Source organism: Uloborus diversus, chromosome 5 (genome assembly GCF_026930045.1).
Source record: "Uloborus diversus isolate 005 chromosome 5, Udiv.v.3.1, whole genome shotgun sequence".
Classification (NCBI taxonomy): domain Eukaryota; kingdom Metazoa; phylum Arthropoda; class Arachnida; order Araneae; family Uloboridae; genus Uloborus; species Uloborus diversus.
The window spans coordinates 111,050,913-111,078,237 of NC_072735.1; the positions used below are offsets into that span (position 1 = coordinate 111,050,913).

The 27,325-nt window shown below is 34.7% G+C and overlaps 1 protein-coding gene across 1 annotated transcript in view; it reads right to left on the minus strand.

Moving 5' to 3' along the window:
* Window positions 1-4,240, minus strand: part of LOC129223080 (uncharacterized) — a 112,937-nt gene extending 108,697 nt beyond the window's left edge. The window contains exon 1 of the mRNA XM_054857646.1: window positions 2,494-4,240. Within this exon, the coding sequence (XP_054713621.1) occupies window positions 2,494-4,240 (1,747 nt within the window). The remainder of the gene's footprint in view (window positions 1-2,493) is intronic.
* Window positions 4,241-27,325: the final 23,085 nt, after the last annotated feature.

The following is a 27,325-nucleotide window of genomic DNA, read 5'->3' on the forward strand; positions in this document are numbered from 1 at the left end:
GAGTACTAGTTTTTTTTATGAATGGTAAGGCTTCTTTTTTCGCAGAATAATCACGTTTACCGCAAATATAGTTCGATTGTGCCACAAACCTCGAGTGATTGGCGGGAAATCCTATCAGCACCAGTTTCTACTGGGGTCTATTTGTTCGTTATTTTTCTTGCGTAAAACGTTTCAAACTAAAGGGTGTTTTTTTTAGAGGTAGAGAACTTTAGGTTCATATAAAACACAGTTAAATGTTAATTGTCATGAATGCTGCTTTATTCGAAAGATGATTCTTTGCCAGTTTTAATTAAATATGATTTCTGGCATATGGCACCCTCTGCTGGCTCGGAGAAAATCCAATTGAAAAGTCCATTTTTCTCACTTTTTGCAGCAATAGACGCCGTATGTCAGTAATAAGGTGGCGAATGTTCTCTTTTAAGGCGTAAATCGTCTGTGGCTTATCGGTGCAGAACAGAGACTCCACATAACCCCACAAAAAGTAGTCCAGCTGTGTTAAATCGCATGATCTTGCAGGCCAATTCACGGGTCCAATAAGCGAAATTATTCGTTCACCAAACGTTTATTTCAATAAATCAATTGTGACACGCGCTGTGTGGCATGTAGCACCGCCTTGTTGTCTGTTCATGATGAAATGGCAAACCGAACTGAACACAAACAAGTGACAGCTATCAAAATGGCACACATATCAAAGTGTTGCCAACTTAAAGTTCAATACCTCTATAAAAAAAAAAACACCCTTTAGAACGCTCACGAAAAAAACGATTTCTCACGGACACCCATGCAGATAGAATTTTTTTTACAACAGCAGGTCAAAATGTCCATTAAGAGTATCGTAAAATGATTCAATGGGTAAACACTTGCCACATCAAATTCAAAAATCGACAAACGAATTGAAGGTTAGAAAAAACATTTTAATTAAGAACTGTTAGTTGAAACGTATATACAGTGCACATAATTTATATCGAAAATTGGGAACATAAGTCCCATCAAAAGGGGTGACTTTCGTCACATCGAATTTCTACATTCATCGAAGGTGATTCAGTGGCGACTGAACTCTTGATTCGAGTTCATGCTAGGAAGCGTTGAATGGCTGTTGCCATTTCAAATCAAATAATTTTATACACACTCCCCACCATGAACTCTTTCAAGAGTTCATCAATATCTCAATTTCAAATAATGTATTAATTACAAAATCGTAATTTCAAAATTTCAAATACACAAAATATTAAATCAATAAATCAAAAATATGCATGAATCAAAACATTTTCAAATTTCAAATATTAAATATAATTCTAAAAATGTTAGTGAACTATGCTAAATATTAAGTATCAAATTTAAAGGTTAGTGCAAAATATGAATATAAATAAATGTTCAATTTAAATTAATATAGAGTTCAAATTTCAAAAGTTCAAAGTTCCAAGGGATACAAGTGTTGTATCGTTCTCCGCAAAAGTCCAGAAGCAGTTTTAACTTCGTATGAGCGTACGTTATTATCCCGTCCGAGAAACGCTCTTTCAATTTTTCCGAGTTTCCATAGCAGTTTGTTTTTGGAATCCTCTTCGATGAGCACTACATCTCCTATCTTAAGTGCCGGTTGTTTGTTTGGATTATTCAAAGAGTAAACAGTTCTGAGGTCAAGTAAATATTGCTGCTTCCATTTTATCCATAATTGCCGGAGAAGAAGAGATTGATATTTTTTCCGTTTCAAAAGTGAAGATCTTTTCGATTCATTTTCTACTATCTCAGCGAAATTGATAGGATAATTGAAGTTCTCGTCCAAAATTTAGGAAGTGCATCGGTGTCAAAGGCAAAGGTTCACTATTTTCATTATAGACGTAAGTTAGCGGTCGCAAGTTGAGGACGGTTTCTATTTCTGTAAGCAATGTAGACATTTCTTCAAAATTTAATAAAGCTTTCCCTACAATTTTCCGCAGGCAATCTTTTACGGATTTCACAAGTCGCTCGTAAAAACCTCCCCACCAAGCGCCCTTTCAATTATATTTTTCCAAACTATTCTTTCTTCAGTTAGAAATTGCGAAAGTAATTTGTTAGAAATAATTTTTGATAAATCTTCTATTTCTTTTTTCGCCCTTTTAAAGGTTTTCGCGTTATCCGAATATATTACATGACAGTTTCCTCTTCTAGCTAAAAATCTTCGAAGTGCCAATACGAAGGAATCTGTAGTCATGTCGCTAACGAGTTCAAGGTGAATTGATCTAGTAATCGCACATGTAAACAAAACTATATAAGATTTTCGAACTTCTTTAAAAATTTTTACATAAATTGGTCCCGCAAAATCCAATCCGCAAACTGAGAATGGAGGCGAGGTGTTACTTCTGTCAAGCGGCAACGGAGCAGTAATTTGATTAGCAGCCTTCGAAAGATATTTTTGGCAGATTAGACACTTTTTGATTACACTCTTCACTAATTGCCGTCCCTTTGGAATCCAGAAACGTTGCCGAATTCGAGCTAAAGTGCAAGCTGTTCCACCGTGCATCATTTTCTCATGTTCTCTTCTTGTGATTAAAAATGTCAGCCAGGACCGTTTTGGAAGAATAATAGGATGTTTTTCTTCTGTAGATAATTCAGCAAATTCTAATCTTCCTCCTAGTCTGATAATTTCTTTTTCATCCATGAATGGCAAAAAGTTAAACAAATCAGAGTCTTTTTGAATCGGATCTCCATTCTTCAAGGATTCGTAATCTTCTTTAAAAAAGATCTTCTGTTCTAATCTTATCAGATGATTCTCAGCTTCTATTAATTCTTCAGCGGTCAATGTGTTTTCTATATTAGAAATCTTTCTAAATTTCATGATCGACTTCTTCACCCAAGCTGTAATCCTCACCAACTTCTCCATATTACTAAATTTAGTACTGTTGATTGCATTTTCCTTTTCTTCAACAAGACATTCACATTGAAAGATCTCCTCCGATTTCTTTGTGTATTCCAATTCTTCTGTATTTATTGCTTCATCATTTTCTGACTTCGGCCAGTATTCTGGAGAATTTTTTAGCCACTGCGGTCCTGTCAGCCAGGTTGGATCTTCTAGCAGTTTAGAAACTTTTGCTCCCCTCGACAAGGTGTCTGAAGGGTTGACTTTTCCGGGGCAAAAAAACCAGTCTGAAGGTGCTGTGAATTCTCGAATTTCTTCAATCCGATTCTTGACAAAAGGTTTGAATTTTTCAGGATTTCCTTTTATCCAAAAAATTGTTATCTTCGAGTCAGACCAGAAATAGCACGGAATGTCACGTTTCAAGGATTTCAAAATATTAAAACTTAATTTTGCTGACAATACTGCAGCCATGAGCTCCAGCCGAGGCAATGTAAGAGATTTTATCGGAGCAACTCTATTTTTAGAAGCTACAAAGGCCGTTCGAACGTCTTCATTTCGAGATAAAACACGCATGTAGGCAACTGTTCCAAATGCTTTCATACTTGCGTCACAAAAGAAATGAAGTTCAAGAGTCTTGATATCAATATTTAGGTTTTCGGAAAAATAGTGGAGTGGGATTGAAATTTCCGTCAGTTGAGGAACTTCTTCGCACCAGCTTCTCCATAACGAACTTAGATCTTCGGGTAATCTGTCATCCCAATCAATACGTAACGCCCAAATCTGTTGCATCAAACATTTAATTCTCACTGTAAAAGGACCTAAAATTCCGATAGGATCGAAGATGCGTCCTAAGACCTGGAGCACGTAGCGTTTAGTGTCAGTTCCTCTAGAAACAAATTTGACTAGATCTCCAACATCAAAATAAAGAATGTCCTTTAAGTTGTCCCATGCTATACCTAAGACTTTGTAAGTCATATTTTCTTCTTTGAGGGGTTCAGCATTATCACTCGAGATCACTCCATGTTTTTTCCACAATTCGCGTAGGGTCTTCGAATTAGTGCGCCACTTGTGTAGTGACAAACTAGCATCTTCGAAAATTGCTATGGACTCTAATGTATGAGATAAGGCTTCATCTACAGATGCAAGACTACAGATGATGTCATCGACATAAATATTATCATTTAAAAATTTTGTAGTCACCGGATATCTTTCAGTATACTGTTTAAGATGATATTTCAAAGTTCCTGCCAATAAAAACGGACTGCTACTGATTCCGAATAGAACGCGAGTAAATTTATAAACCTGGGGTGCAATAGATTCGTCCAAGGGGTCATCGGTAAAGAAAAAATGAGTAACATCTCGATCTTCTTCGTTGAGCGAAACTTGCAAAAATGCTTGTTTCATGTCCGTTGTATAAGCAATGGGGTGAAAGCGAAATCTCAATAAAATATCAAATATTTCAGAATATAAATTTGGACCTATATGAAGACATTCATTTAAAGATAAACAATTAGAATCATGAGAGGAGGCATCGAAAACTATACGCAATTTACTCGTTTCACGATCTTTCCTAATTATTTCTCTGTGGGGCAGGTAAAATTTAACTTCGTCTTCCTCATCTGGGTTGATTACTGGTTCAATAATTTTTTGTCGTAAATAGTCATCTATCACCTTTTTGTATTCAAAATACAACTCGGGGTTTCTATAAAATCTTTTTCTAAGTCTAGAAAATCTCTCTTCAGCTATCTTCCTATTATCTTTTAAATCCCGCTTTTCTAACTTCCAAGGTAATCCCACTGTATACCTTTGGTTTTCATATTTGATCTGAGACTCGAGTTGTCTCATGATTTCATTTTCTGTTGGGTCAGCATCTTGCTTCGAATCAATAAGACCTGAAGTCTCTAAGTCCCAAAACTTCTGAATTTGTTCTGAAATCGCGCTATTTTCTACGACTACATTCATCATTAAAGAAAAGTTATTTTCACTTTTTTTTCCTTGTAAACACCAACCGAAAATTGTTTCAACTGCAACTAGTGTTTTGCTCAAATGCTTAATATTTCCCGTTACAACGTTATAATAATAATCAGCACCAATTAAAATTGTAATGGGTTCTTTACTTTCTGGAAAATCCGCGAGTGTCAAATTTTTCAACTGTTTCATACCCTTAAAGTCTTCAACTTCGGGAGGGGGAATATTTGATCCTGATATTTCGTCTGTAGCCAACAGTTCAATTTCTATTTTTAAGTCGGGAGAGTTTCTGTTGATTAACGTAAGTTTGATGACATCGTAGTATTTTTCGATCGGGGTTTTACTTCCAAACGTGTACACTGATAATTTTTCTTTCCTTAGTACTTTGCATTTTAATTTATTAGCTATGTTTTGCGTGGTAAAGCTACGCATCGAACCACAATCCAGTAAAACGCGTGTACCACAGTTCAAATCTAAGTTTTCATTTTTTGCTAACACGTAACTCGTTTGCAAAAGAGTCCTATTTCTATTTCCCATATGCGATACAGCAGAAATTACATTTTCCGTCCCATCGCCCATAAGAGATTCTTTATTAGATTTATCGTTAGCCAAATTGTTCAACTTGTAGCAAATATTTTCATTATGTTTACCGGAACAGTACTTACAATTCCTTCCCGATAAACAATCTTTCAAACGGTGTCTTAATCCAAGGCACAAAAAGCATCTACCTTGATTCTTCAATACGTTTCTCTTTTTTTCAACACTTAAGCGACAGTTGAGAACATCGTGTTCTTTTTTGCAAAATAAACAATTATCCGTTTTCTTATCAGCGAAAGCTTCATTTCCATTCTTCGCAGCAACGAAAAAACCGCTGGTGGAATTTAGAGCGCTATCTTGTCTATTAGACAAAGGTGAATTTTTATTCTTACTGTTTGATTCAAATGGCTTCGACCTACACGAATAAGTTCGTTCTCTTGTTAAAATTTCTGTTTGCAAGAAATTCAAGAATTGATTTATGTCTGGAACGCAAGAGGTTTTCTTATTTTGTCGATTATATTCCAATGCCAATTCATGGGGGATTATTTTCAATACTACTGCTAACAGCATTGAAGAATAGGAATTTGACTCCAATCCTAAAGCGGAAAGGCACCGAACGTTAGCTTCTATTTCATTGTGAATCCGTTTTAGCTTTGGAATGTCGGTAATTTTGTAAACAGGAGATAAGTTAAGCAATTTGTTCATATGGCTGTTAATTATGACATCTTTTTGTCCGAATCGTTCTTTTAATATTTGAAGCGCAGAGTCGTAATTTTCATCTGAAATTTCAAAACCCGCAATTGCATTAGCTGCAGGGCCGCCTAAATAACTTTTTAGGTAGTTAAATTTCTCAGTTTTTGAAAGCGTTTCATTTTCATGAATCGAGACTTTGAAAGTGTTGTAAAAGGAATAAAATTGAGTGCAATCATCGTAAAACTTTTGAATGTTCAATTTTGGAAGCTTCACGTGTTTTGTTTCGTATATTAATTTCTCGCTCATGTTCGAATTTATGTTCGCTTGGCTATTATTAGAGGATTTAATTTCCTTTAGTTTTCTTTGAGCGCGAAATATTGTGTTCGAAACTTTTTCAGCGTATTCATATGCTGATATCAGTTCTTTTTCGTATTCTTCTAATTCTAACAACGGTTCGATATCTTCATCAATTTTCTTTAAAAGTTCTGCTTTAATATGCAATTGATTCAATAGCTCTTCTAGGGCCTCTAAATCTATTTGATCTTCTTTAATTAAACCTTCAATAGTATTTGTTATTTTCGTGACTGCTGTTCTAATAACAGTTCGGTTTTTCTTCAGCTTTTCAAAATCCATTTTGGAAAATAAAAATGTCTCTCTTACCTTTTGTTGTCTTCGCACTAGGTGCTAATCCACATGAAAGTCTTCTAAATCAACAAATGTCACACGCAACGAACTAAAGTTGAATGCAAGCGTTACTTTTCGGCCGCTATGCACCATATCGTAAAATGATTCAATGGGTAAACACTTGCCACATCAAATTCAAAAATCGACAAACGAATTGAAGGTTAGAAAAAACATTTTAATTAAGAACTGTTAGTTGAAACGTATATACAGTGCACATAATTTATATCGAAAATTGGGAACATAAGTCCCATCAAAAGGGGTGACTTTCGTCACATCGAATTTCTACATTCATCGAAGGTGATTCAGTGGCGACTGAACTCTTGATTCGAGTTCATGCTAGGAAGCGTTGAATGGCTGTTGCCATTTCAAATCAAATAATTTTCCACAAGAGATATGCTTCCTTCCAAACTTAAAAACACTGACCAATCCAATATAATCTTTTTACTTTCAAGACGAAAAAAAAATCGTTGATATAGTGTGATTATACGTCATGTTAAAGTTCCTTTGAAGGGCTTAGATTCACTGAGATAAATAAATTTCCTAGTACAGTTTCACATTGAGAGCAGGTTTCTCCATCTGGAGGAATACTGAGTTTCAAAATTGGTGCTGTTTGAAAGAATGTTTGCCCAGTGACTGGTAAATACACCAGATCTGAAAGGAGAAAGAGAGAGAGAGAGAAAAGAGAGAGAGAGAGAGACACACACACAACACACACACACTTAATGCAACGTTAAACGTTAAGATTTCCAATTATGAACTCAAATGTTATAACTTCGATCACCAGTAAACATTAACTGAACAGAATAAGTACTTCAATCGAAAACTCGCCGAAGTAATAAGTAATGTGAATTCGGAGAAGGAATCATCTGTAGGGTATCGAATTCTAAGAATGTATTTGCAGCAAAGAGCGGATATCATTCACTTAAATAAATGTGCTTAAAACTAGCCATATTCACCGCAGTTGACCCTGAAATCAATTGTAATTTATGTTCATTATAGCTAGTTGCAAGTTATCAACTCTTCTTTGTTACTTGGTCTGGAATCAATTTCTTTCATTAGTTTTTCAGAAATAGTGACCGTATTAATAAATTACTTTATTCAGATTTGTTTCAAATGCAATTGCATAAATAATGACAAAGTAGAATAAAATGTTTTGTAAATAAATTTTCTTTTAGATAAAGATTTTGTATTAAACTTCTTCATTAAGAAGATCAAAATTTTAAATTATTTATTTGTTATAAAATAATTTTATAAATAGTGACAACAAAAGAAAAAAGTAAGAAATTTTCTAATTAAAATTATTCACTAATATGATTTTCAGTAATGAAGTTGACGTGGAAGCTTTGAATCATTAAAAATACCGAAAACAGTTTTGCAAATATTTTCCTTTGATGTCATGAAGTAAAAATGTAGAAGACATACATAATTCAAAAGTGAAACCATTTTCACCAGAAATTTAGGATACACGAGCCCAAAAAGTAAAGTATTATGCCAGAACATTTATTCCTTTTGTACAGGAACGCTTAGAAGGTCATAGTCCCCCCTTCCCCAACACAGTTCTCCCTCTTTCCATTATTTCTTATTTATCTTAACAACATTCAAAACTGATTTTTGAAAACGAAAACGAGGAAAATATAAAAATCTAATGTTGGTGACGCAGCAACCAATGAAAATACTTCAGCTAATGAGCTTCGTACTGGGAGCAATTTAAAATCAGATTTTTTATCCTAACATTTAGTTATACAAGCGTAGAAGGAGCAAGCTGTACAACTAAACTACAAAACAGTCCTTCACAAAAAAAAATTAAAATATAAATAAATAAAAAAATAAATAAAAAATTAATTTGAATTCTGAAATTTTGAATTCAAATTATGTTTTTCGCAATCACGAGCTGCGACAGGACTTTACTTACTACTATTGGAGTTATTGTTTCTTGAAACGGCTCCTGTCCTCCAAGCCTGCCCCTCCTCTTGGGCGGTTACGTGTGTATAGTTGTGTACGTGTATGAGTAGGCTTATGTGTGCACGTAGACCTGTGTGAATACACGTTGGCGTATATGTGTGTAAAGCCGCATGTGTGTGTGATTGTGTTTGTATGTGAGTGTGTATGTGTATGAGCGTGCGTGTGTTGAACATGGACGCCACCGACCAGGAGAAGCGGATTCCGGGGGACAGTGCTCAGAACCGGAGGATCCGCGCCTGCAGAGGACGGTGGGGTTGAAAAAAAAACCCGAACGTCGAGGACGGTAGTGAAAACAATTAGCAATCGTGATTACTCAAAAAAAAAGAAAAAAAAAATCCTTTCTCAACAGGTTAATAAAAAAAAAAAAACAAATAATAATAAAAAAAGATATAATGCTGGACAGCAAAATAAATTATTTATCCTGAAAGCAAAATAACTCTAAGCTCAGCCCTTTGTATGAAAAATAAAGGGCATCGAATATTTTCTTTTTGCATGTTCAAAAATAAAAGAATAAAATTGAAATTTTGGAATGAAAAATCAAAATGATAATCTCAATAATCTCATTTATATGCACTAAGATTGCTTGCGCTTTAAATTCACTTCACTTTGACCCTATCTCTTACTTGTGTCAATGTTAAGTCTACAAGAAATAGAGTTATTCTTTTTTTTTCATTTCTTTTTTAATACTTCTTTAAAAAAAATAAATACGTAGGGGAGACCGGGGATAGTTGGAGAACTTTTTGAACTTTATTTTTTTAAAGGTTGTAAATAAAGTAGAAAATTTTTCTTTTATTGCTTGGATAATCGGTATGGTATCAGCCATACAGATTAATTCGTATACAGATAAAGTCGTATATTTGTTTTGACAGTTCTATGCTTTGTCTACATTTTACTTTTTTTTTTTTTTTTTTGAGTTCACACATTTGCCCAGTCACGGGGTAGCGAGCTGTATGGGGTAAGTTAGCGAATTGAGAAAAACTCATAATAGACACAGGAAATTTCACATAAACCCTCAATGATGCATTAAATAAACAAGTAAAACTTACCAATGAATGAAAAAAAGCGAAATTAGTATTATAATTGCTTTGTTAGCGAGAATCTTGAAGAGAACGAGGGTCTTTAAGGGGAAAGAGGGCGTGGCTACAGGCCAGCTGCTTAATATCATCTAACTTGTATATAGTTCTGTGTTCGTCCGTGTCTGTGGTAGTTGTAGTGAATAAAACGATGTGAAAGGCAGTGGAGTTGTGTTCTTTGTGCTCTTGTATTAATATGGTATCAACGAATTTAGCGGATTCATTTTTTTTTGAACATATTTTGGTGTCAGAAGTGGGGTGGGATGCCACAGAGTATTTGTTGTTGAGTTGAGAATGGTGTTGAGTGTAGTATGGTGTTGAATTGTGCAAGAGGTGTCGATTCCCTTCTCTGTTAAGAGGTACGGTGATTTTAGATTTTTGTGGAAAGTTATATTGTAATACTAGTTAGTAATTTAGAAAAGGTTAAATTTGAATGATGATGCTTTTATTGTGCTACTTATGTGATTTACTGTTATTTTTTATATGTCATTATTGTGTGTAACTTATTAAGGCTATTTTATTGTTATTATTCATAATGAGTATTAGAACATTAAAAAAGAGCGAGCTATTACTCGTTGCTGAGGAATTAGATTTAAAGATCCCTCCTAATGCAAAAGTAATTCAGTTGAAAGAATTAATTGAAAATTCGGAAATTTATAAGAGTGATATAGAATTTGTGCAAAGTGTTGTTCATAATATTTTAGAGGAGAATAAGCTCACATTGGAAAAAGAACTGTCAGATAGTGAAGCTAAATTAGAGTTAGAGAGAATAAAACTATCGCAGTTAGAGAGAGAATTAGAATTAGCAAGCATTGAAAAGGATTTACCACAAGTTCCAAATTCTAAATTAGAAATATCTAATCGTAGTACTGAAAGTTATTAAAAGCGTTAAAACATTGACAATTTCAGTACCTACTAGGGCAGAATCGTTTAATCTCTTTTTTCAGTCCATTGAAAAGGCATTCAAAACAAAAAATGTGCCACAATAATTGAAAGCGGAAATTCTATTAAATATTCTAGAAGAAAAATTAACAAATTTAATGGTTCACATGAGTGAGGAAGATGTAAATGATTATGATAAACTCAAAGCAACGATTTTAAAAGAATTTCAGTCAACGCCTCAAGTGTCTTAAATCAATTTCGATATGCTCAAAAATTACCTAACGAAAATTACGTGCAATTCGCATCCAGATTAAGTGCTAATTTTGAATATTATTGTCGGCTAAGAGATGTGAGTGATTTTAAATCAGTGTGTGAATTAATGGTTTCAGATAAACTGTTTAGTGAAATCGATCGAGATTTGAAAACTCATATAGCTGTAAAACAGGGTGAGAAATGGTTTTAAACCGCAAGAATTAGGCCGAGAGTGCGACATTTATCTGTCATCGAGAGGTAAACCAAAATCTGAGTCGTTTCCCCCGAAATCCTTTTCAGGAAGTGAAAATAAGAAAAGCGAAGGAAATAATTCGCGCAGATATTCTTCCAATACTGAGGGAAATAATTATCGTAAACGGGGTTCATATGAAATTCACAATGTAAATAAACTCCGTAGTAATAATTCTAGAGATGTTTCAAATGTATATTTATCAGGAGCAAAAAATATTCATTGTATTTTGTGTAAAACAGGCGAAACTCATGCGATAAGCGAATGTCCGAATTTTAAAGACATTTCGGTAAGCGAGAAAATGGATATAGTAAAAAGGAATAATTTGTGCTTCAAATGTCTCTCTTCTGGGTGCAGTGTAAAATTCTGTAAGGCAAGAAACTGTTTCTGTGGAAAACCGCATCATCAAATGATTCATTTTCCGAAAGAGGCCAGGGAGGGCAAAAATCCCTCTGAAGAGGAGAGCGCAGTTTCAACAAGCAATAATTCTTCCGTCTCTAGGTCAAGAGTGTCTAACGTTTTACTTCTAACTTGCAGCGCATATGCTAGCAATCCTAAGGATGGGAGAGGAATAAACAAATTTACGAGGATTTTATGCGATAACGGATCAGACCGGAGTTGGATTCGAAGATCCTTAGCAGATTGTTTAAAACTAAATTCCATCAGAAAGGAAAGACTGTCTGTTTTTTCTTTTGGTTCAGTAAGGCCCGTTGAGAAAATTTATGATGTAGCCGAGATAAAGTTAACAAATAGATATGATCCTAATAAAATCATTCAGTTTGAAGTTTTAATTACAGATACGATAACTGCAGCCCCTAACTCTGTTCCAAATGCAGATATTTTAAACACTATGCGTTCGCGATGATTGATTTTGGCCGATTGTTTCGAGAGCGATATACAAATCGAAGTATTAATTGGCGCAGATGTATTTTGGCAGATTGTTGACTCTACGAGATTTGAGAAAATAAACAAAACAATTACTTGTGTTCCAACGGTATTCGGTTTCGCGCTACAGGGAACTCAGTTAACTGATTCACAGTGCTTAAAAAATGAAGTGTCGTCACATCTCTATGTTGCGGCTACAGACGTTCAGATTTTGTGGGAACTCGAAGCATTGGGAATAAAAGAAAAGGAAGAATTAAATTCGGTAGATAAAGCTTTCGTTGAAGAATTTGAGAAAGGATTAAAATTCGTAGATGGGAGATACGAAACAAATCTAATGTGGAAAAAGGATTCTAATGAGTTAGCGAAGAATTTTACGTTAGCTAAAAAGCAATTTGAAGAGTTAAAAAGGGTTTTAAATGAAAACGAATGGGTTGCAAATGAATATAAGGAAATTGTGAATGAGCAAGTTAAAATGGGAATTATTGAAGAGTGTGCAAGGGATAATAAGGAATATTTTATGCCCCATAGAGCTGTCGTCAGGGCAGATAAAGAAACAACCAAAGTTCGTATTGTGTACAATCGTAGTTCTAAATCAAAGGGTAATTTATCTCTTAATGATTGTTTAGAAACTGGCCCGAATTTAAATCCAAATATACTTGATATCATTTTAAATTTTCGTAAATTCAAGATAGCTTTTAATGCAGACATTGAGAAAGCATTTTTAATGATTGGTATTTCCGAAAGAGATAGAAAGTTTTTAAAATTTCTTTGGTATTCAGATAGTCCTAGTGAGGAATTTAAATACATGCAAGTGAAAAGAGTAACATTCGGTTGCAAACCGTCTACGTTTATTCTAAGTGCTACAATTAAGCATCACATTCAAAAGTTTGAGAATACACACCCTAAATCAGTTGAGATGTTAAAATCTTCGCTGTATGTTGATGACTTGTATTTTGGTGGAAATAGTGTGAACGAAGTTTTAAATTTGTCATCTGATGCTGTAACTATTCTGAAGGCAGGAGGTTTTAACTTGAGGAAATTGAGGTCTAACAGCAAAGAGTTAGAAGAACTATGGGTGCAGACGGGACTAAAGGAACGGGAGTCGGTTGATGTTAGCCAAGTGAAAGTGTTGGGGTTAAACTGGAATCCAGAGCAAGATGAATTGTCATTGGATCTAAAAGGGATATTTAAAGGATTGAAATCATTGAAGAACAGTAAGAGGTGCGTTTTATAGACTGCAGCTAGTATTTTTGATCCGGTTGGGTTGATTGCTCCGTTTGCTGTACGTATTAAGTTATTGTTACAGGAAATTTGGGAGAGAGCAATTGATTGGGATGAAGAGTTGCCAGAAGACTTGCGGGAAAAATGGGGATAGTGGTGTGGAGAAACTGACAAAATGAGTGAAATAAAAATTCCTAGGCATTGTTTAGAAAGCTGTGTTGGTGAGAAGGCTGAAGTACACGTATTTTGTGATGCGTCATTGAGGGCGTATGGAGCTGTTGTATATTTCAGGTTTCGTGATAAATATGGGAAGTATAAGGTGTCTTTTGTGTTGTCAAAGAGTAGAGTAGCACCGCCAAAGAAATTAACGTTACCTCGCTTAGAGTTGATGGCTCTTGTGATAGGTTCTAGATTGGGAAGTTATCTGAAGACAGTCTTCGGAGACATGATTCAAAATATTGTGTATTGGAGTGACTCTTTGATTGCGTTGTACTGGGTAAAGGGTTGTGCCAAGCGTTGGAAAATGTTTGTAGCAAATCGTGTTTTGGAGATTCAGGAGAAGTCGAATCCCAGCGACTGGAAATTTTGCCCCTCGGAAAAAAATCCAGCAGATTTACTAACTAGAGGAATTTCAATGGAAGATCTGTTGTTGAATAAATTGTGGAGGTTAGGACCAGATTGGCTTCAGGAGAGTTGTGAAGGATGGCCGGAGCAGGTGTTCAAATCTGCAAGTTGTGACAATGTAGAGGTTTTACGGGAGAAAAGAAGTGAAGTAACTAATGTTATGGTTGTTCAGGTGGAACTGGTCGAAAATTTGTACAATAGAATTTCGGTTTGGAGTAAATTGCAAAGAATTGTTGCATGGTGTCTTAGATTTATTAGAAATGCTCGAGGAATGAAAGTTAATTCTTCATTTCTTCAAGTTGATGAGTTGCGAGAGGCGCATGACCAAGTAATTAAAGCAGTACAGAGAACTGTATTCAGTACTGAGATTGCAACTTTAGAGAAAGGAAAAGTTCTGAAGTCTGGAAATTTGTCACAATTAAATCCCTTCATTGACAGTGAAGGCCTACTTAGAGTTGGCGGACGTTTGAAAAATGCAAATTTGGCAGAGAGTGTAAAGCATCCTCTTATATTGCCAAAGAAACATCCTGTGACTGAAATGGTCATAAGATACTACCATAAAACGTACTTACATGCAGGTATACAATTACTTAGTGCATCAATTCGACAGAAGTATTGGATCGTGTGTGCAAGATCTGCAATTCGTGAAGTAGTGAGAAACTGTGTAACTTGTTGTAGATTTCGTTCGGAATTTTCGCAACAAATAATGGCAAATTTACCGTCAGCTAGAATGAATCCTGGAAGAGCCTTTTTGAAATGTGGTACAGATTTTGCCGGACCGTTTCTTGTTACCCCTCGTCGTGGAAGAGGAGTTAAAGCATTAAAAATGTACGTGTGCATATTTGTGTGTTTTATTGTTAAGGTCGTGCATCTTGAAATAGTAAGCGACCTAAGTACTGAAGCGTGCCTTTCAGCTTTGAAGAGATTTATCGCTCGTAGAGGAAAACCTCTGGAAATATACAGTGACTGTGGAACCAACTACATCGGTGCGAAAAATTATTGGAAAGCGTGTTCAAGAGATCTTGGTCAATATCTAGCCGATGAAGGTGTGTCGTGGAAGCTGAACATTCCATCAGCTCCCCTTTATGGTGGCCTCTGGGAAGCCGCAGTAAAAGCGATGAAATTTCACTTGCGAAGAGTAATGAAATCACAGATATTAACTGTTGAGGAGTTTTCTACTGTCTTAGCTGAAGTAGAAGCAGCGCTGAATTCCAGACCACTTGTTTCTGCATCAGATTGTGCTGATGACTATTGTGTTCTAACACCTGGTCATTTTCTCATTGGCTCGGAGTTAAAGAGCGTACCTGAGCCTGATGTTACCAATGAGAAAATTAGCATTGGTGAAAGATATAAACTAACATCACAAATTTCACAATCCTTCTGGAAAGCATGGTCGAAGGACTATTTAACGCAGTTGCAAGTGCGCAACAAATGGAAAACCCCATGCGTGGATTTGTGCTGCAATGACATAGTGTTAATCAAGGACGAGAATTTGCCACCCCTCAAATGGAGGATGGCAAGAGTAACTGAAACTATTGACAGCAGTGACAGCAGAGTACGTGCTGTAACTTTAAAAACATCCACAGGTGAATTGAGAAGACCAATTCACAAATTGGTTAAACTTCCTATTGAACATAAATGATTTAATGTGCATTTCATTTTATAATTTTTATTTAAAAATAATTTTCATGTCAAAGGTAACTTAAATTCTACATTTTTAAGGTGAATTAGTGTTATTATGGTTTTATGTTCAATCTAGTGTATTTTGTATCATTGTAATGTTAATGTGTATAAGCTTGGATGACATGGTCATCGGGGCCCCAGTGTGTTAGCGAGAATCTTGAAGAGAACGAGGGTCTTTAAGGGGAAAGAGGGCGTGGCTACAGGCCAGCTGTTTAATATCATCTAACTTGTATATAAGGTAGGTGCGGGTAAAAAGGCCTACCTAAGGGAGATTTGGAATAAAATGGAAAGAAAAGGATCCGAATCAGCAAATTGCAAATTTAATTAAAGTACCATTCAATTACTACACGAAAATAACAAAAAACGGCCTTTCTTGCCGAAAACAAACATAAAATTAATTATTTAAAAAAACCTTGCAATTAGGCCTTATTATACTACGGTAGGGTAATAAGGCCTAATGTTTTAACACTCGTAAATAATCAAAATAAGCTATTAACATTGGTAATTGAGATCATTTGTAATATCCTTAAGCATTACTCATGCTGAAAATCTTCAAAATAACAAAAAAAAAAAAAAATTAACAGCCGTCAGAGCACTCAAAAATATCTTCGTCATCGGCTGTCAAACCGACGCATTGCTCATGATACCATCTGTTGCATTTTGAACAGGGCCTCATGTCAATAATTTTACCCTCCTCACAAGCGTGACAGTACCAATTAGCATCGTTTTTTTTTGGTATTTTTTTTATCGTCTTTCTTTGAGGGTTGACGTCATTTTTGCTTTTTTCTCTTTTCTATATTCTTCAAACAGTTCTTTGGTGACTTTAATTCCTCGATAATTAATAGATTTTCTTCTTAAAATTGATGTTTTTTCAGTATTTTTCACTGGAGTACGCATAAGCTCATGAAATGCCTTTTTTTTAGTTGAGCTAGTGGTACATTGTCCTCTTCATCGTCCGAACTAGAACCGTAAACCATGCCGTACGTCGTTCCAGGAGGTTTGTTTGGGGTACTATTAATTATTTCATCTTGTGCTGTCGATGTGGAAGGCCTTGGGGTTATTGGCGTGAGGGAGGTGCGAGGTTGCGAATTTTTTTCTTGAAATTTGTCAGCTTCGGGAACTGGAATTTCTGTTAATACAGACGGAGCAAAAGCTGTTTCTGAAATAGCCTGTGGATTCAATGGATACAAACCAGTGGCTTTAAAGCCGCTTGTAATGGTACTATGTGTCATGCATTTAGACCAGACATTTGAAAGAATAACATTAAACCGTGCCTTGGTGAGCTTTTTGTCTGGGTTTTGTTCCATAAATGATAAAAGTTCTGCATCCCAGTGGTGTTTGTTCAAATGATCGATAGACGGCTTTATCAAGGGGTTGGAGTTCATGAGTGGTGTTCGAAGGTAAACAGTATAATGATATATCGAGAGAATCGGCGACTTCAACGATTGTTAAGTCTAGGTGACAAGCCGCTCCCTCAAATATGAAAAGGGACTTTCCTGCACTTTTAAATCTAGATAGGTGCTTTAGAAATTCTGTAAAAAGTTCATTAGTCATATAACCCTTTGTAGATTTTTCTACCAAAGAACCCTGTGGCAAATTGTCATATAATTCTGCCTTCAACCGTTTGCCTTTAAATATTATCATTGGTGGTATAGCAGTACCAAGTGCATTTACACATCCAGCTATTGTGACACTTTCGGCGTGTTCCGAAGACTGTAAATGCACTCTTTTAGTCCCCTTCTTTGCCAAAACAGTCTGCTGGTGGTGAATTGTGAGACGGCAGCCTTTCTCATCCATGTTGTATATTCTTTCAGGATGACTTCTCAAGTCCAGATTATCATGAATTTCATTCAGTCTGTTAAAGTGATCATTAACGATAAATTTGTTAAGCTTTTGAGCTCTGGCCGGGTTCATAAATTGAGCTTTTCGTCCAGATATTTCGGGTGTCTTTTCATAAATGCTTTAAACCATTCTTTACCAGCAACTTTAGCAATTTTATTAAAATTATGCTTTATGTTATTAAGCTCACAAAATTTATAAACCAAGCGTCGGAGAATACGTGGTGCCACAGGCAACCCTATTTCAGCAAACCTCAAAATTCTGATGACAAGATCAGCTTCCTAGTCATCACTGAGTATAGATTTTCTACCAAGTGTTTTTTTCAAACTTCTGGTCTGGAGATGGTTTCTAATGGTTCTCCTGGGAACATTATACCTCACAGCTGCTTTATATGAGCTCAGCATACCTCTTCTTACTGCTTGGACAGCCGACACTAAGTTATTATCAGACCACAGTGCTCGTTTGGGGGGCATCGTGATGTAGGCACTAAAATAAGAATGAACCAAGTCGTAAACAGCCGCAGTTATTAATAAACACTCATACCATGTTGAGAAAGGTTCAAAATAAGATGCACAGCTGAAAAACTACGTTACAAAAAAAAGGAGTATAATAAGGCCTACGGTCAACTTTCGTAGGCCTTATTAGCCGCTGACGTCAAATTTAAAGAAATGCAAACAAGTACAATAATTCGATCATATTATTTCACTCAGACATAAAATATCGATAGAAGCATTCAAGACAGATAACTGTAGCGCAAAACTATGCATAAAAGTATGATATTACAAAAATTACTTACATTTCAATCTGACGATTTTTTTATTATTCGTGTCTTACAAGCGTTCCGTGAAAATGAATCTGGGCTCGCTAGTCAAAACAACTGAGCATGGCGTTGCGACCAGTTTGAGGTGCCATCTGGGAGTGTAAACTATCTACGATAGCGTTTTTGAGCGGCTACAACCATTTTAAATTATATTTTCGCTGTTTAGGCCTTATTACCCGACAGGCCTTAATACCCGCACCTACCTTAGTTCTGTGTTCGTCCGTGTCTGTGGTAGTTGTAGTGAATAAAACGATGTGAAAGGCAGTGGAGTTGTGTTCTTTGTGCTCTTGTATTAATATGGTATCAACGAATTTAGCGGATTCATTTTTTTGTGAACATGCTTTAAAATTAGGTATGTTACACCATATCTAAGGTTTAACTGATTTTAGAAGTAAATGCTGAAAAATGCAAACAATATTTGAAATGAACTATTTTATTTGCCTCCGTTCTTCTTTTTTATGTTGCTTTTGGGTTTACATTTCTTTTTTCCGGGATTCAGAGATTTCTTGTATGTTTTGGAGACTTTTTGTGATGATTTGCGTTTTTCTGTTAAGATTCTTTCTTCCTGAAGAGCCTTTTTGACTGGATTATTAAAAAGTATTGCCGTACAGTATGTGGGTTTAGCTGAGACTCAGCGTTATCTTCAGTAGGAAACTCTAAATCCGAACTATTGGATGAAGGAGCAACTGAATCTGCTCTAGAACAGGTACATCCTGTTTTATTACTTTCTTCCAACATGGTTGTTGCTGGGACAAACAGATTCACTCATAGATCCAGGAGATTGGGAGTCTGACCGATCAGTGATATAACTTGGCATGAAGTCACAGTCCTGAAAAATGTTTGAATGCAGGGAAATACACCAGTTCTTTTGAAACCATTCATAATATTTATGGGACTTGCTTCTTGTGGAGAAGCAACTGTAGTCCTGAAAAATGTTTGAATGCAGGGAAATACACCAGTTCTTTTGAAACCATTCATAATATTTATGGGACTTGCTTCTTGTGGAAAAGCAACTGTTAACAGAGTTGGTACGTCTTAAATCGTCATTGGCTTTCCTGGATTATTTACCATCCAAGGATCACAGGCGGAATTAACATATTTTTTCAATGAGCCATGTAGACTCTTATCAAGAGGCAGCAACTTATGGCTACAATGTGGTGGGAAAGAGAGTAGTGTTATTATTATTTTCAGTTGTGTAGTAGTTTCCTTACAAAAATCAAGCCCTTCTGTTGACGTGGGAATCGTAAATATCTAGTAAGAGAATCAGGTTTTTCTTTAAACATCTAGTGTTTTTAGCAAAATCCTTTAAGAAATCTGGAAACATTTCAACTGTCATCTACCCAACAGGGAATGCACCATACATGCAGCATTACATCTGGTGTGGTTTTCCCGTTGTTGTTTTTTCTCTTGTATTTTTTCATTTCCAGAAAGAAGAGCACGTATGTTGGCAATTGTATAAGCGTGTCTATAAGTAATGATAAGCTCGAGAATAGTGTAACTAATACAATTATTGCATTAAATTGACAATTTACAGAATTTAAATTTCCATTGTTTAATGTTTTGACTAAAAACGTAACTTGAGGCACGTATACAAATTCGCACACGTATCAAGAAAAAAGTTCGCCTATTAGCCCCAACTCGCCGTATTGAAATCAAATTACACCGGTTTAAAAATGGTCTCATAAAATAATCCGAATAAGACGTCATTTGTTGCGTAGAAGCATGGGCTATTCAATATTAATACGTTTCGGTAAATTACTCTACTATTATATGTTTTATAAGAAAATAGCTAAGGATGAAAAAAATTACTTAACACTGCGAAAAAAAAAAACCTTCTCTTGTACAACAGGTTTGGTTTGGCAGATTTAACTGAAAATACATTGACAGTAGCGAGGTACCTACACTGTTAAAAATTTTTCGGAAAATTTACGGTAATTGTTACTGGCATCCATGTTGCCAGTAACTATTACCGTAAAAATCAAATGTTACTGTAAAATTTTACGGTTTCCTCGGTAGACCACAGCAACCAATTGGACCTGGGATCGCTTATTTTTCCAATATAAATTACCGTAAAAATCAGCGATGCGTTAAGTCCGCCATTTTACAGTAACAATTACCAGAAAATCTTCCTGAATTTTTAACAGTGTACGTGGTTAAATGACAGCTCACTCAGAGCTGTCAAACTAGAAATGAGAAAATTATTTAACATTCGCACACTTACCCCTTCGCATGCTAGCCCCGGTCTCCCCTATACACTAAAAATAAACTAGAATGTCCGTAATTTATTTGATCTTAAAAGATCCGTAATTTTCATGATTTTAATGATAATTGATTCAACTAACCTTATTGGTACCGCATCTAACGGGAAATGGCCAGAATGCAAAAAATATTCTTGAAAAAATTATCGCAGAACGGAATGGACAATTTTCAGCGAGAAAGAACGCTTAGAATTTAAACTATTAAAAGAAAAAATAAAGCCTGAGAATTTTAATTGCCAAAACAGCTCGCCAAGTTCCTTTCATAAGGAAAGAATCAGTTACATAATGTGACAAAAATGTCATAAAATGCCGAAAAAACGGAAACGGGAAAAGACAGTATGTACTTCGAAGTCCATCAAGAACTGATAAATATCGAATTCATCATTATAGAAATGGCGACGTGTAACTTACTAAATGATTTGCATTTATTCCTAACGTTTAGTAGTACTTCTTGATTTCTCATCCCTTTATACATGGACAAGAATATCAACAACATTTAACAAGAAGTTCCGTCCAGAACTAAACGAGCCTACTTTCCCATATACCAATATCAACTTTCTTATCTGATCAACATTCTCAAAAATAGCTAAAATCGCAAATTGTTTTAAACATATTTTAAAAATATTTTAAGCTGATTTTTAAGAATAAAGTATGCCTCATTCATCAAAAGAATTGATGCGTAAAATAAATAATGAACGAACAAATGAAATTGCAGCACCTTTTAAACAAAGCAGCTACTACACTTGTTTCCCATTAAAAAATAAATCTTTAACCGCTTTCAAAAAGAAAAACAAAAAGAAATAAAATAAATAAGCTCATCAAAATAAATACATCATATAAAAAATCGTTTGTTTTTCCCCCTATTCCAAAAAAATATATATATATATTTTTAAATAAATTAGTTTATTTTCGGAAATAAATTAAAACAATAAAATGTCAACTTAAAAAAATAGTTTTAATTTTCAAAAAAAAAAAAAAAATAAAAAAAATAATAATAATAATTATCTGCGAATATCTTTATGTAGAAACATAAAGAACTCCGAATTTATCCTCCGAATTTCCAAGGGACGGTGACAGTCATTTTTCCTCCGTGTATAAATGTTTGTCAAGGCTACGAAGTCAGAGTCGAAGGACTAATTTTCGAGTACAGGAGTCTGAGTCAGGTGTCCCAAAACTCTCGGAGTCACAGTCGGGTGTTGTTCATCAAGAGCTATTTCCAACAAAAGTTGCTTGAAGTAAATCCGGCTTGAAGTTCGGAATCTATGTTGACTTCCAGTTTTCCCGTAGGCGCTAATGTTAAGGGATTTGAACTGTCAAAGTTGAACGGAAAATTGATCAAATCAAAAAGATATTTTCTATACATGTTCGTCATCAAAAGCTTTTTCTTGCAAAGTGTTTTGAAGCAAATTCGAAACTAAGTTCGGAATTGCCTTGAATTTTCCAGTAGGTGCTAATGTTAAGTTTTTTTGAACCGTTCAAAATTGAAAAAAAAAGTTCAAATCAAAAAGTGAAACATAGCAATGAGGTGTCCTCGCCAAGTTCTTCAGAACAAAACAAAAAAAATCGAATCGAACTATTCACTCAAAAGTTATTAGAGAAGGACAGACAGACCGACAAATCACAGACAGACATTTTCCCCCTTCTCAATACTTTTCTTTCCAATTTTTAATTTTTCGATATTTATTTAATAATTTTATTTATTTTTGACTTTTTTTTTTTGTTTTCCGCGATATTTTAAAGATGTATTAAGCTTTCTTTCATGCTTTTTTCTTCTTTCTCTGACTTTTGCTATCAAAGTTGGCTAAAGATTCATTTTAAAGGAATAAAAAACATAAGTTCATGCATACGGAAAAGAAAAAAAATACCGTCATTCACTAAGCTTAAAAGCGATTTATATGTTACGATTTATGTTTGTTTTTCCTTCTTCAGCCGACATTAGACAATGGCTACAGCGCCCCCTATAGTTTTCTGAAGTTGCGAATAAGGCATCCTGTCTGAGAGCTTTCGGACAAAAGATTTTTAAAATTTAGTAATCTAGTTTTTAGAAAATCTATCTAAGCCCTTGCTGGAGTAACAATTTGAAAATAAAAAATGTAAGGATATTTCACTTAAACTTTAACAAAATACCTTTTGCATACAGTTTCATTAAGAAGAATAACAGTGCTATCTGTATTTTGATGATTTTAAAGCAGATCAAAGTTTAAAAATTCTACTTGCATGACAGTAAAAATGATGCAACCAATGCAGATGTGATGTACACCTTTTGAAATTGCTGATGGACAACAAAGAGCTACTCAACAAGTTTTTGCCTGTGAAAAGTATGTAAGTCACAGATTTAAAATACCAGTTAAAACATTATTTGCATTGACTTGTACAAATTTCTTCTCAAATATTGTAGAAATTTGCTGGTACAGTGGTTACAATCGGCTAATCTAGATAGAGTCAAATCTACAAATTTTCATTTTTTTATTACACTTTTTATCATTTGCGTTTAAAACTTTTTATTGAGACAAAAATAAGGGATATTTCTGTAATTGGTGGTAATTTTATTTTGCTGACCTTGTTGCTTTATCATAACTGTATCTGAATAGATATTTCCTTACTCTTTGTGTACTTATGCGAAGGAAAAATATTCCTCGCACAGGCATTGGGCCATATCCATTTGACGCCAATAAATAAATATCGCCAAAAGTGGTTTCTCATGTTGACATTTATAAACACATTTTAGAATCAAGAAGGTATTTGACGAAATTATTTTTATGACAATGATATGCACTAAACTTGATCAAATATTGATGAACCCAGACTTTATTGTCTGTAACTATCGCGCTATTACGATCATAGAAAAATTCAATATTGTTTGGAGTAATTATATTACCGTGATCATGTCAAAGTGGCGAAAGTGATTCAATATAAAATAGAAAACTCGCAAAATTACTGTTATTTTATTTAATTTGTGGATCATTTTAAATGCTTAATTTAATCATTTGGTTGAATATTTTGTGTTTTAGTCTTGTTTAATGGCTTGCTTGAACTACTATCAACATTAGATTTAAACTTCGGCTTCATTAAAGCAGGCATTTCCTACACTCTAGTGTGTTAGTTTATTTTAGCATAACTATTGAATGTTTGCAAAAATGGTACGGCTCAACTTGTAAACTGAAGAGAAAAGGGTAAATCTACGGGACATTTCTATGCCGTGACGAGCTGTTTGCTATTGCCTTTACTTCGAATTGGGTGGTAACTCTCAGCTTACTAATATAGCCAATGTTCTTGCTTGCAACAAATAGCAATTCAATTGCCAACGCATGGTTAAGTAACGAAACTGTACTGAGAGATCTAAAACAATAAACTTATTGATGAAATCTGATCCGTCATGTCTTTTTATCCGATACCAGGAAAAACATATTTAGGGCCTGATGCGCGTTGCATTATGCATATGCGACGGGGACCCTAAAATAACCAAAGCAGTATTGCTGGGGGACGAGTTTGTGTAGTAAGCATTTCGGCCGCCAGGCTTGTCATCGCCAATTCAGTGCCTCCAGTGTTGTCGACCTTCCTTGTTCTGTTTATTTGCAGTCATATTTTTGCTAGAGCTGTTTTGTCACTTTTTATGATGTTTTGTTTGAATAATCAGCAAGATTTTGCTTTCTATTTGGTAAAAATGGATATCTTGGAAGCTTGGTTCAGCGAATTTTAACCGAAGATTTCGGAACAAAAAGTTTGCTGCCAAGTTTGATCCTCCTGAATAGTACTACCAATAAAAATATGTCAGATTGGAACTAGTCGATCGTAGTAAAGTGCTGTCTCATGCATCTTAACTCTCCTGACCTGGCTCCGTGCAACTTTTTTTTAATTTCCATGAATGAAAAGGGGGATGAAAGGACACCAATTTGACAACATTGAACAGGTTCAAGAAAGAAAAAGGAAAGCGAAGCAGGAGCGGTCAGCATTTATAAAGATGGATTCAAAAATTGTTTTGAACAGTGTTAGCAACGAAACAGCGGATACAGTTGTCTTGTATATAGCTTTAAAAAAGTAATTCCGGTTATATTACTTTTGAGTTCCCCTTATGCTACCGTGAAAGACTCAAATTTGGAGATTGTCGACTTTGACTGGCGATTCAACATGAATATTCGGTCTTTCGCCGATGTTTTTTTAATGCCAATGTTGATATTCACCGGCTGATGTCGACATTACGAGATTTCTAACTTCTACAATAACGCATACACTATAATATAAAAAAGTGAATTTTGTTTGATTGGATTCCTGACAAATTCTAAAACAGATCTGTGTCTCAAAAAGTTACAAGCCTGCGAAATTTTCCCACATTGTACGCAAAATAAGCTTTTTTAAAAAAAATTGCTCCATAAATTTAATACTCTGTTAACAGATAAAGGCAAATATTTCGTAAATTTTTATTGTCAAAGAGCAATATTTTATGTGAATACAGTTGGAACTCTCACACCATAGTAATAATATGTAATTGCATAATTTTCTTTAAGTTATTAAACTGTGAAGTTAGTGAATTTAAAAGATAAATAATTGTTTTTGTTAAAAACTTCTAACTTTGACTTTCCATTGCAGAATGAGCCACCGAGATAATTAAAAGTCAAGAAATCATTCTTTTTCTAACACACATTACTAATTATTAAAAATATTTGAAATAAATGTTATTGGAAGATTGGTTGGATCTTTGTCTCAAAAATGCTAAAATCTGAGGAATTTAATGCTGATGAAATTTCTCCACAGTTAGACAAAACAGATGAAAAATCAGATGATGAAACTGAAGTTTTGCTTCTAACAAATAACAGAAATTTCAAATCTGTACCCATACTGGACGAATCTTCTGTTACATTTACAAGTAAAGATGCTATGCTAGAAAATTTAACGAACGTAGAAAAATCTGAAAAATCAATTCAAAATGGGAAAATACAGAACAGTCTGAAGAATTTAGAACTTGAAGACGATGTTCTAGATTTTTGCAAATCACCCATTTCAGTAGCTGGAACAGCCAATGATCTCCCGAATTCAATCAGTCAAAGTAGCAGTTCTTCCGAAGCAGCAAATGATAAATACAAAGATGAAACTCCAATTACGGACGATCGAAGCAGTTGTTCTGACGAAACTTTAACTACAGTAGGCGAAACGGTCACAGAAAATTTAAATCAACAGGAAGAATCACCGTCGAGCGTTGTTCAAGATCAAGGACATGGCAATTGTTCTGAAAACTTCCAAGAGGATAACGGCATTATAAATTTTCCATTCTCTGCCTCAGAAGAAGTAAGTATGAAATTAAGGTAAAGTTGTACAATAACGTTTAAACATATATTCTGTTTATTATATATAAACTTTTATGTATTTAAAGTATTTATTTTAGATTCATTATCAGCAATGATTATTCTATATAACATGATGCATTTTAATTGACAATTATTCTTTGTTTTAATGAATTTGAATTTTATTGATCTACTTTTGAAAAGAGAAGGGCAACAAACTGCTTTAGCACTATTTTTAGGCATTGAGAAAATTCATTTCTTGAAATAAATGGCTGTTTTTTTTTCTGACATCTGTACAAGAAGTGAATTGTACTTGATTTTCTCTGTAATTTCGTTTTTAGGGAACACATTATAACTTCCTAAAATTTCTTAGTTTAACTTCAGTGCTTTAGAAAAATAGATCAAATGAGCCTACAATTCTAGAGTAGTAGAATCAAAGTGTAACATATTACATGGTATTCTTCCATTTGAGGACTTGTTACTAGCTTCCTTGACTAAACACATTAATATTTAACAGAGGAATTTCAATGTGCTATACTTTAATGAAGAAAAAATTAAACATTTTTTATCAATTAGGTTTAAATATTGTAGCTGACTGTCTTTCTATTATATTTTCCAATTTCAAAAGCTGTAAACCAGTTGCATACATGGGAGGTGTATTATATCATTTACTCAATAAGTAGAAAAATTCAATCTACACGGGGAAATAGCAAAAGTATCAATAAATTGACCAGCAAATTTTTTGTTGAGTGTCGAATTTGGTTGTCCAATTCCAGTGTGGAATTGCATGAGGTGATCAGAGTCAGAAGACAAAAGTCTTGAGCAAATTTTATGGATCTGTATAATCTAATGCTTTCAAATTTAAGGAAGACATGAGCAATCTTTTTAACTGAGTAAAAGTAGGTGAAAAAAATTTTGTGGTCAAATACGAGTTTCTTACGGTTATGTATTCAAAAGTGGCAAACCCGCCAAAATTTTAAAATATGCTAACAGAGCATTTTCCAGGAGAAATATATCTATCCAGGAGAGAAGCAGCTCCTTCTCTTAAAGAAACGTATTCAATAAGCTTGGACCACAGCAATTGAAAGTAAATAGCCCCTAATGTAGTTTTTTTTTTTTTTTTTTTTAAAGAACCATTTTTGTTACAATAGTTATATAACTACCATCCCTTTGTGGTTTGAATTCGGCTAATCGAAGTTAGTGTCTCTCCCTATCACTTTGTCTTTCAATTCGACTTGTTCCAAGTTCTTCTTCAAGGCATAGTATGCGTGCGCGCGCACACAACCACACACAATATTTTTATGACACCATCAAATATAAATGATGCAGTGAGAAGCAAAGGGATGTAAGTGCAGAAATTAAAAATTTGGTAGGAGAAATTGTCTTCTCTTTTGAGACAAGATAAAGTGCAAGCTTTCTTGTTATTTACTGATATACAGTAGGGGAGAGTCGGGTAGCCACGGACACATACTGTTTGACCACGGATTGTATGTACTTCGGCAATGTGCCAAGTAAAGACGATTCCATCTGAATGAATACTGCAGGGGAGAAGGGAAAATAACGATGGGCTTTTGATGCA